The 11,170-nt window shown below is 41.1% G+C and overlaps 1 protein-coding gene across 1 annotated transcript in view; it reads left to right on the top strand.

The window, feature by feature from the left end:
• Positions 1-9,577, top strand: part of LOC137976187 (transmembrane prolyl 4-hydroxylase-like) — an 11,330-nt gene extending 1,753 nt beyond the window's left edge. Inside the window, exons 2-11 of the mRNA XM_068823487.1 lie at positions 306-387; positions 1,259-1,390; positions 2,043-2,134; positions 2,252-2,313; positions 3,137-3,174; positions 4,073-4,238; positions 4,834-4,891; positions 5,888-6,006; positions 7,463-7,553; positions 7,669-9,577. Coding sequence (XP_068679588.1) covers positions 306-387; positions 1,259-1,390; positions 2,043-2,134; positions 2,252-2,313; positions 3,137-3,174; positions 4,073-4,238; positions 4,834-4,891; positions 5,888-6,006; positions 7,463-7,553; positions 7,669-7,947 — 1,119 coding nt within the window. The 3' untranslated portion in view covers positions 7,948-9,577. The remainder of the gene's footprint in view (positions 1-305; positions 388-1,258; positions 1,391-2,042; positions 2,135-2,251; positions 2,314-3,136; positions 3,175-4,072; positions 4,239-4,833; positions 4,892-5,887; positions 6,007-7,462; positions 7,554-7,668) is intronic.
• Positions 9,578-11,170: the final 1,593 nt, after the last annotated feature.

The raw sequence follows: 11,170 nt of genomic DNA, 5'->3' as shown, positions 1-11,170 counted from the left end.
CGCAATGTTTTATCAAAAGCAAGCTCCATCCAACACTTGATCGAACGTTATCCAACATGGGTCGCCAAACGGTCGAACATTGCTGGATCGAGCAAAGTTGGAGCGTTGAATCCAACTTTGTTCGATAACTTGGCCGTTGCTTTAAAGAGGATCAAAAATTCAAACAAATAAATTTGTGAAGACTGGAACTAAAAAAGGAGAATTTGAAATGTTTTTTTTTTCAATGTAAATGTAGTAAGCGAAATTCTCTCCATACATGATCATCTTTGTCCCTACCCTCTCCTCCTTAAATATTGTTTATTTAGACTGGTCACGCAAAGTGGGTGAATATCAGTGAGAATGGTCCTATCAAGCTTATTACCCGAGCAATGAAGCCACTTGTGTTTGGTAAGTGTTCACTACTTAAGCTCACGAGTTCATTACTTAATCCTCAGGAGCGGATTCAGAGCCACCTTAAAAGTTTCCAACTGTGCTGTGAAGTTGGCTAAAAATCCACGGTCCCATGAATTTTTTTAACTGGCCGGTTAGTTTTATCTTAGCCCGCTTATCACTTTCCTGCAATAAAAATTGGGGGCCCACCAAGCTCGTTTTCAAGATACGAGCTTTGAAAGACAAAATTTAGGGTGCTTTTAGATGGCTCTTTTTTGCCATAGTAACCCATAAAGTCACATTAATAAGTTCATCTTGTTAAGCAATGATTGGTGTTTCATATGGTACTGTAACATTTTGTTTAATTAATCGTTCTAATAAGACATTCTTTCAGAATTATTGAAACCGGTGTGAGCCACATCACTGAAGAGTGCACGTATTTTTGAAGCAGACCGGAATCCAATCCGAACACCGAGTCATTGATATTGTTGAAAAAAGCTTAATTTGTTCCGGGCCAGTTCAAAGAAAACGATTGTACGTTAAAACGAGCTATTCGAATGGTGGACAGTTTTCAACTTATGTGTATAACAAGCCCCTTTCAGCGCAGAAAATCTTCGATGGTATTCACAAGTTAAGACACTATTTTACGGCATTGTCCTGTCGCTTTTGTTTCTTCATTGTCAACAAACTAACAATTAATTAATAAAAAGCGCACCACAAAACCTCTCCAATAATCATTGTTTTACATGTGCAACACATTAAATTACTCGTCGGCACATAGCTTGTGGAGTTCCGTTATTTAATCACTTTGTACTCACAATTTCTATAAAATAGAGCCATTACCTCAGTTATCGTGTAATTAAAATATTTAATTTTATGTGATTTCAAGAAATCCCAGAATTCTTATCACACGAGGAATGTGATCATATCATCTCACTGGCCAAAGACAGTGGGCTCAGGACAAGTACCTCGGGTTTTTCGACATATGATGGAGACTTAGATGAGGATTTGGCACTAGCTGGTGAGGTAATGCTTCTTGAAGGGAGCTTTTCTTTCAGTAAGCGGTTCCCTGATGAGTCGCTTATAGATTGAATCACTCAACTAGTCAGAGAGCCATTTGTTAGCCGATCGGTTAGTCAAATGAACCAATCGACTTAGTAATAAGCTATTCATTGAGATGGTGGTCTGATGGTCACCAAGCGTGGCTGATTGGTTTCATAACGGTAATGACCAGTCAGTCAGTAAGTTAGTTGGCAGGCCAGCCAGCCAGCCAGCCAGCCGACGTCAGTCGGTTGGTCGGTCAGTCAGTAAATCAGTCAATCTTTCAACAATTATCTCAGGTTCTCCCCTCCCCTCCCTTGTCATCTATGAGGAGCATGGAGGAAAGGTTCAACGTGGTCTATCTGTTTGTTTTCCAATAGACTAAAGTCGCTAGTCCCACAGAAGGTGAGTCGATCCGTTTGTCAACCCTTTCACTCAGTCGATCTGTCTTTTGGCTGCTCCGAGATTCACTATATAAGCCAGCCGAACATGCGCAGTCATGTATGCATCATTCTCACATTGAAATAGACAGTTGGACGAGCGGAATGAATTTTGTCTGTAGTTCTTCCGCTGGTGTCGCTGCGTTGAAGTATTTTCCATACCATTATACTGAAACTGCCTTTCGAATTCAGATATGGATTGGACACTTTCGCGAGATCAGTTGTTCGCTGGAAATTTCGAAGTCTGGGATACCAACGTAGATGGCATTGTAGACTCCATTGAGGTAGTGTGTATCGCCAGATACTATTTTACTAATATTGAAATATTGTTCAAACCAAAAACTTACTAACGATAACTAACGTCAAGGAACTAACTATAGCTTAATTATTGGATTTTAAAGGTGAAAGCATTTGCTGGAAAGCACAAGCAACTCTATTTGAAGGACGATGAAGTGCAAGAAATGTAAGGCCGCCGGGTAACTTTCAATCAATTAATTTATTCAGGTAGTGCTCTGCTGGGATCAACGGTTTGGGTTTTTTCGTCTTCCATTTTGAAAAAAAAAAACTGTTTCCGGTTGGTTTGGCTGATCAACTTCTTCAATCGGTATCCAACTATGTTGAAACAGTTGAAAAAGCATGGGCAGCAACCACTAGTACTGTCGTTTAGGAGGGCTTTTAAAAGTCGTCCGCGGGCTCGAACCGTGTTGTTTTCCCTCAACTTGTCAGCGCGGAGAAGTCTGGCAATGACTATTTCCAGGAGTTACCGCGTTTTGATGGAAAACGGTTGGAAAATTGTACTCCATGATTGCATTGGGAAATCTCAACCGCTAATATAAACCTAAACCGATTGCCGGTTGATACAACACGACATTAGTCAACCTGGAAATTTTATCTACACATTTGTAAATCTTTCTCTCTCGATTTGGCAGTTTTCTTATCTAGAATCGTAAACACGTCTACCTTTTTGCAGGCGTAACATTTGTTTTGTGTTGAAAGGGGCCGTAAAAGTCATTGGACAAGTGCCTTCACGATTTTTCGATAAATTACGTCAGAACGAGATCAGTGACGCGAAAGAAATCTCGATCCCGATCCTGCTCGGCTGTGAATATGTTTGAGACCTTTTTTCTATCAATAGAGCGATGTTAAGATTGGGGGCTGGGTCGCGAAGAATTAATGATCGGTGCATCATTATTGCATCAAATCGAATTAAGTGTAGTTCTATTCGCTCCTCATGTCGAAAAGAAAAAAAAAGAAGAAGTGACACTTCTCGTTTTTGGTTTTCTTAGGTTTAAGCGCTTGGATATCACTGATAGACTTAAGAACGGTAAGCACGGTTATAAGATAATTGGCAAACAAGCTATCGGTTTGCCAGAAGTTCTGGCAGGTTTGGTTTTCATGGGTATCACGAACTAAGCCGTCAGCGTGGTGTGTAAATATAAATATTTAATCCTATTTACGTTAGAATTTAGTTTTCTCGGCCTTGTGATCTAAATTAAGAGTGAATTACAATTGAAATGGAAGCTACCCTTCGAGATAGTCCTTCTCAGTCTGAAGTGTTTCCTTGGCGAGAGCTCTGAGTTGCACGGTAACTGTAACTACAACCCTAGGCCTGGTCCATACTCTTGGGACATTAACGCAACAGCTGGTGAAAATGACGCATTTTCTCTCCCCCCGTCCCCCCCCCCCCCGGTTCAGTGTTGACGTTATGGCTTCATATCTTTTTCAACACAATCAACATTGCTGAGGGGAAGGGGGGACAGCAGAAACAGGCTCTTTCCACAACATTTCCAAGCGTTTATAACAGCTTAAATACACTTTTCATAAGCAAGGTGTGTTTTCGCGCCTCATTTTCGTAAGTGTCCCAAGACGTTTTGACCAGGGTTGTAATTCATATTTTGTAGTAATCTTTTAGTTGAAGTTGTCTTTGCTATAATTTATCCCCTTAATTCGCCAGTCAATGTTAACGCTTATGGGTTCTGTAAAAGGGAAAAAACTAAAAGAGGTGTGTCTAACTAGAAGTTTACGTCGATAAAATTAAGCTTAGCATAATAGTTACTGTATAGTTCACTACAGTACAAACGGCGTATTTCTCCTGAAGTAACAAAAGTCACCCTGTATTTAGGCTGAACACAAGTTTTGATTGCGTGTCACTCTTTGAGTTTTGGAATTATTTCAATTATTACGAAACTTGAATCTTATGAAAACTGAATATTATTGTGCAGGTAAGCTAACACGAAATGTCTTCAAAGAGTTGAATATTAAGAAGATTCTTCGGTATATGGATTTCTTGAAGACGAAAAGTCCGCGGCACAGGTGGCGTTTTAGCCAACATACCTGGTTACAGCAGGACAAAACTGCTGACCCTGTATTAAAAAGACTACACGAAAGGTAATGCAACATAACATTAAGAGCATAAAATGCGTTGCGCGTAATGTCGTCCGAGTCTTTTGACTTTCGAGAGTCTTGTCTAGGCCACATTCAATTCGAAGGCTCGCCATACTTTAGTCACTCAAAAAAGCGAGCGTTTGTTGTCTCTTCTAAACATAGTTTGTGGTAAGCTTCCATCAAAATCTCCCAGATAATTCTGAAAAAAAAAAGGGAACTTTTACAACACCAAAAGAACTGATACATAATAGACAAAACAAATAAATTTTATCGGCGGTTAGCTACTTTCACTTCGCGAACGTGAAAAAGCATGGAACCCCACCCAATCACCTTCCACGTGACAGTCTTTTAAAGGTCAATGATAGCACAGTTTTTACCTGACGGACAACCAATAACATCGAGGAAGATCAGAGGGATGACAATAAATAAATAAACTAAGGGTGTCTTCTACAGCTATGGTCTTGGAAAGGCAGCCATAACAACTTGAAGAAGTATACACTTCTTCTCAGGAGTACACAATATAGGCGGAATTAAAATCCAACAAATGTGCGGCCATTCTTGTTTTCGAACCATTAATTAAGAATGTTAAAATTTACAGAGTTATCAAGCTAACCAAGCTTCCAAGGAAAATTGTTCAAGGTGGTGAGCCAATGCAGGTCAGATATTTTTTGTTGTTAGTCTCTTGTGGGGCATTTATCTTTTGCAGTTTAGAACTGATGGCTATATTTAGTTGTACTCTTTTACTGAATTTAATTATGTTCCCGTTTATTTCTTGCTGAAACTCTGAGTCACCGGCAGGGGCGTAGGCAGGATTTTTAATGGGGGGGAGGGGGGAGGGGTTGGGGTCCTGAATAAGGACCGTAATAAGGCGCAAGTGTCTAGGAGGAATAGGCGACATGTCCCCCCACCCTTCCTCTTGAAACATTCGGATATGCAATTGCAATTTCCTGAATTCTCCACTGGATATTCTGTGAGGAAAATACATAGCAAAATTCCCGCGCATTTCAAGTACTTTTACTAGGACCCCCCTGGCCATGCCCCTGATCAGCCCGCATAAATTTACTGATTTAAGGGTGTCCTTCCTTTTCGACCCCATTTCGTCACCCAGGATATTAATTCTGTCCGCTTTTGTATGCTTCGTTGTTCTCATTGTTTCCTTTCTCCTTCCTTACACCTTTCGGCTTCTAGCTTTCAGTTCTCTGCTGTTTTCTTCTTCGGGTTTTCTTCCCCTTAACTCAGCTTTTTGTTTTACTCCCTCATCGTCTTCTTACTGCCTGGCTCCGAGTTTGTCTGCAATTACTTTCTCATCCTCAATATATCAAAAGCACAAGGAAAAGACCCCTAAATACTGTACTATAACAGGAGCCCATGACTAGGAGCGAACAACAGATCTATATTCCTGTCACGGCGTTTTCAGAGAACAATTTATTTTTAGATTGAATTCCCGCGAATGAGACTCCCACAGGAGCGCGATGACCAATCACAAGAAACTAACTTGACGTCATAGCGTCACCGAACCGGAACTATCTTTGTTTCTTGCGGGAAAGGTAGCCTAAAAATAGATGGGTCTGTAAAAATGCTGTGACGTACGCTTAGTATCGGAGTTGTTTGCTTCTAGTCATTTGCTTCTGACTATAACTTTTGTTTCGAAGGTTGTTCGATATGAAAAGTACGGTCACTATCACGCGCATATGGACTCCACCATCAAAGGTCCCACAGTTCCATGTTGTCATCAAAATTACCTCAGAGCACACGACTGCAGAGTTTGCAGGTAGGTGTAAGGCCTACTACCCCACTAATGCATTTTCGTTAAAATACGCATACTTTATTATCCGTTTTTCGATTTCCGTTTACACTAATTTGTTGTTTGGCCTGATTTCAACATTGATTACCTACTAAACTTGGCTCTTAACAACGTATAAAAAAAATTGCCATTGGAATGGCGGGTATCGTGGACTCATGGACATATGCGCAATATGGAGAAAGTGAGGCCTGAAGTAAAAACGGATATTTTCCTATCCGCTTTCGGTGGTCTGGAGTAGATGTTCGAAAACTCTTTGAAAACGCTATTGTGGACGTAAACTGAAATTCTCATGCGTTTTCCAGAAACAGAAAACCAACGTTCTTTTAATTAGTGTGGAAATTGTACTCGGCCTTTTCACGTGTACGTCTTTCGTAACAACGGAGAAGACTGATTTTGCAAACGAGAAGCACATGACCTCGAAAAGTTCATGAGCTTCTGTGCAAAGTCATTCGCTTTTTCGAAGACACGATTATATACGAAAGAGAGAAATATCTGGACAGTTTAAGCAATTGTCCCTTATTTACACCTGAAAAATTCAGGTAGCTCCAGGGGGATTGGAACCCATGACCTTTGCGATGCCGGTGCGATGCTCTACCAACTGTGCTATAATGAAGCCACTCATTTGGGAGCAGGTCAATTTGTTGGGCTCATGTGTTCCCGTGAAGAACACGATGAATGAAAAATCACTGATGATACTTCGATCGAAATCCGCGCATTAAAGCCGCAGGAATAGACTTAAAAATCCTTAAAAAAATCACTCGTTTTGCTTTTGAATGAATGAAAAATATGTCAACATAAGGTCTCTGGTCACAGTTTTTCTCCGTCATGTCATACCGCGCTGATTTCATTAGCAGACTGAAACCCACGTGGGGAAGCCAATTTATTGGCATCTCGGCGGAAAAGAGATAAATCATTTAATTATAGTCCCCTGAAAAATTTAGGCTGCGCCAACGGGATTCCACAACCAATGAGCTCGGCGATAGCGTTGCAATGCTCTACCAACGGAGCTATGAAGCACGATTATAAATCAACTCATTGGTATTAATGGTTGAGAATGGTTTGTGATGGTTGTCATCATCGTTATCATCATTGTCATTTAACGAACTAAAATTATGGAGGCTTCTGTCTGCATCAACTCGTTTTTTCAGGTGTCATGTATTGCAAAAATTAATATTAGGGACCTTAAGATCTACGACAGCCACGTCATCGAAAACGTCACCTCAATATATCACTTTGCTTTACCATAAGTCTTTCGCGGTTATTCTGTCTCGTTCACTTCCTACAATTTGGGCGAAGTATCCTTATAATAAATAGGTACGAGCAGTGAAAATAGAGGGGTTGTTGGGTCCGTCGCCGTCGTGAAATCTTGAGCTCCCTAATTTAGGGTTGTTACGTCTTACATACAAAGGTCTTCATTTTTCAGGTTTGTGACAATTCTGTATTATCTCAACGATGTGGAAGAAGGAGGACAAACGGCTTTTTTACTGGCAGATAATATTACAACCACTCCAGACGTAAGTGTACCAAACGAATTTAACTGTGATCAACCGCCAAAACGTTCATTAGACAAAGGCATGCGCGGTTTGCTACTGATGCTAGAAAACCGTCGACATTTCTTGTATTTAACAGGAGCTAGAAAATTCCAAAGTGGACACAGACGAGTTCAATCTTAGCATCAACTGTCACTCGGCCAACTTGGTCATACCACCCAAGAAAGGCACCGCAATTATGTGGTACAACAACTTTATTGATCCGTACAGCGGTCTTCTTGGTGATGTGGACCGGTACACGTCGCATGGTGGATGTGATGTTATAAGAGGAGAAAAGTGGGTCGCTAACAACTGGCTGACAGCACCAACTAAATACTCAAGACACATCAAGAGCATGTTCGACAATGGATTTGATTGAACATGACGAGCTACGCGGATATCAATCTCGACCCCAGAGCTCTCCTCTTGACTGAGGGAGAGAAGAGCTCTGGGGAACCCTGAAACAAAGTGTCGTCTTATTGGTTTTCGTGAAGAACAATCAAAAGCGTCTCTAATTGGTGCATTCATGTTAGCACGAGGAGTGAGCAGGCGCGGTAAGGTTCAAATAGCCAATTTTTGGCAATAAAAACCCTTACCCCGCATGTTCTGCAACAAAGAGTTTCCCAGAGCCTTGGGTCGACCGAAGCTCTGATGACGAGAATACGCGGATATAGATTGCACTAATCGTTGACGACATTTTCCATATCTCAAAGTTGCAAAGTTTCACAAGAGATTTCACTTGCGAGTTAGCTAAACTGGCCAATGTAAAAAAAGCAAAGTACTGACGACTTTTATGAATAAGAAGGACTGAAACGAATTGCGCAAAATCATAAATAAGGGTAAAAGGAGTGCGAACCCATTTGTGTCTGTGCTTCTTTGATTTATGTGAGAGGGGCTGCGAGTTTTTGCATTTGTAAGGCAACCAATCACAAAAGAACCGCAGAATGGTTGCATAGCGCATGTTCAGTTTGTTATTTCAGGTCTCAGCAACCTTTTTAGTTTACCTTATGTTTTGTCGGGATCTCAGCTTCTGAGTTCTCAACTGTGCTCTAAAGCATTGTTCTCACAAGTGACCTTGACGCATAAGCACGTTCAACTTACGCAGACGCATTAATCGGTCTTTAATTCAGTAGTGCCGTTTACTTGGTCCTAGCAAATGGTATTAAATCAAGACGCAATTGAGTTTGCGTATCAAAGTCTTAGGACTGCTCGTTGAAGACTAGTCAGATCAGGTGCTCACGCTTGGCTGAACGTAGGCTTGATTTCCGCCGCTCACTCGAGTTCGGGTATCCCCCCGGCCCGAGAAGAGACGGCTGGACGCGTGAGCGATAGATTGTTTCTGTCACGTAAATTCAGCGTTAGACATGCCAAAAAATTAATTTTAACAAAACAGTAATTACATAACAATGGTTAAAACGTCTGTGCGAAGTTTCCAGATGATACGAGCTTGAGCTTGTGGTTAAATGATCAATGTGAGTTTGAATTCAACCTGCGAGCCAGCAACAAAATCTTCGGCCGCTTCAGCTCTCTGGTGACCTCATCGGTCCTCTCGTTTTGCCACCAATAAACTCAGCAGTAATTTTAATTGATCTTGAGGAATTTTACTTGCGAAATCGGAGGAGAAATTACGACTGCAAAGGATTTGAAAGCCGCATTTTGACCTTGGCTTCAACTGGAAAATTAGTGAAGTTTCCGAACTACGATGCAATCTCCATTCTCCAGCAACAGAAATACTTTCCGTTGTCGTCGAAATCATGCATGTTTCCTACCTTAATTAAAAACACTTTGAAGCTCGAACAGGCCGGGTCAAAGAACACCTTCGCAGCCAAAAAAATATAATTTATGCCTGACCGATTTGTGCAGGCCAATTTCTGATTGGCGGAGATTAACAATGGCTCAACTCAGGCGTCCAGCCGTGATTTCGGGAATGAGCGCTGGCTCATTTCCCGAAACAGCGGCTGTCAATAGGGCCTAGGCTGAACGGTGAGGTGAGATATTACAGCCTGTCACACTTTACGAACAGGAATTGCCACAAAAATGCAATTACAAAACAAAAAACCTCATGTTAAACGAGTAAATTACAACAGGTGTCTGAAGAATCTGCTTATTGAAAGAGGGAGAGTTGGAGACGAAATCGTGTCAAGACAACGATACACAACTTTGAATTCGGATTTGGAAATATCCTAGCGAAACCTTTGAAATCCTCTGATAAGGGTTCAAATTTCGTGTAGGCATCGTAAGAATTAAAAATGCATCCGCAAAAAAAGGACATGGCCTCCATGGCATGTTGTTACTTTTTTTTAGTTTCGTTAAGATGCTGAGATTGGTGAATAAGACAAGGCGTGGCTTGATCGGATGTTGGCTTAAAAAGTGTGTCATCGCTGGTAAAATTGTTTTGGAGATATTTAATTTATCTGTTAGGGGAACAGGGCTGGTGCAGTGGTGAGAACACTGGCCTCCCACCAACTTAGTCCGGGTTCGATGCCTAGACTCAGTCTGCGTCATATGTGGGTTGAGTTTGTTTGTTTCTGATCCAAGGGGGTCTTCTCCGGGTACTCCGGTTCTCCCCTCTCTTCAAAATCTTGATCTGATTTAAGCTAAATTGATTTGATTTCTGTGTATTATCCCAGCGTTAACAGACTTGACATTCATATAGATCGTTTTCAACTGACGTCACAGCTGCCATGTTGGTGCACAGGGCCCGGTTGTTCAAAAGCCGATTAACGCTAACCCCAGATTAAAAATTAACCAAGGAGTTTATTTCTCTATTCCCAAATGCTGTTCGACGCTGATATTGGGCAAAACTTGACATTAGAGGAAGTCAATCTTGAAGAACAAAAATAAGCAAAAGAAACTTTCACCAAAAAGTTGAAAAAATTAAACCAAAGTTTACGCTAATCCTGGATTAAGTTAATCGGCTTTCCAACAACCGGGCCCAGAACAATAGAGAAAAAATCTTTCGGGAATGTGACTCTATTGTAATGCAAAACAAGAGCCATAATTTGCTATTGTTTTGTGCACCAACATGGCCGTCTCATCACGTGATTGAAAACCATCTATAAAATAAAGCTCTTAAATTTTTTTTTAGATCAACTTATATAATTTCCCATTAAGAAAAATTGTCCCATGGCCTCGCCTCGTCTACTCTCACCAGGTTATTAATCACGCAACCTGAAGATTAAACATACAGGCAACTCTTATTTCGTCACTATAGTGAGTGACGGCTGTGCAGCCTTGTGGGTTAGTGCATCCAAGGACGCAAAAACATAACAGATAACAAAATGAGCTGATTCACACGGAAATAGAAAGTGTGCACATGCACGCTAATTGAGGAGGCCTCGGTGAGCCACCATTTAATTACTGGGTTGCCAGTATGGCAAACCCAGTCGGGGTCTTCGTTTAGTTTGTTTGTTTTCTTTTTTTTTCTTTTTTTCTTTTTTTTTTTCCGTGTCGGTAAAAGTCTTGCCTGTCACTCCCCTGCTAAGTGGTGTCTTTGTGCATAGAGCCTTCTGCCCGTATTTTCTTAGGATCGAGAGGGTAGTGAAAAATGCGTAGATTTCTCTGGTGGACACAGTAGAACGATTAACTTAACCGGCAATGGC

The sequence above is a fragment of the Montipora foliosa genome, chromosome 1 (genome assembly GCF_036669935.1).
Source record: "Montipora foliosa isolate CH-2021 chromosome 1, ASM3666993v2, whole genome shotgun sequence".
NCBI lineage: Eukaryota > Metazoa > Cnidaria > Anthozoa > Scleractinia > Acroporidae > Montipora > Montipora foliosa.
Note: the sequence above shows the minus strand (reverse complement) of the source record. Positions and strands in the feature narration are given on the sequence as shown.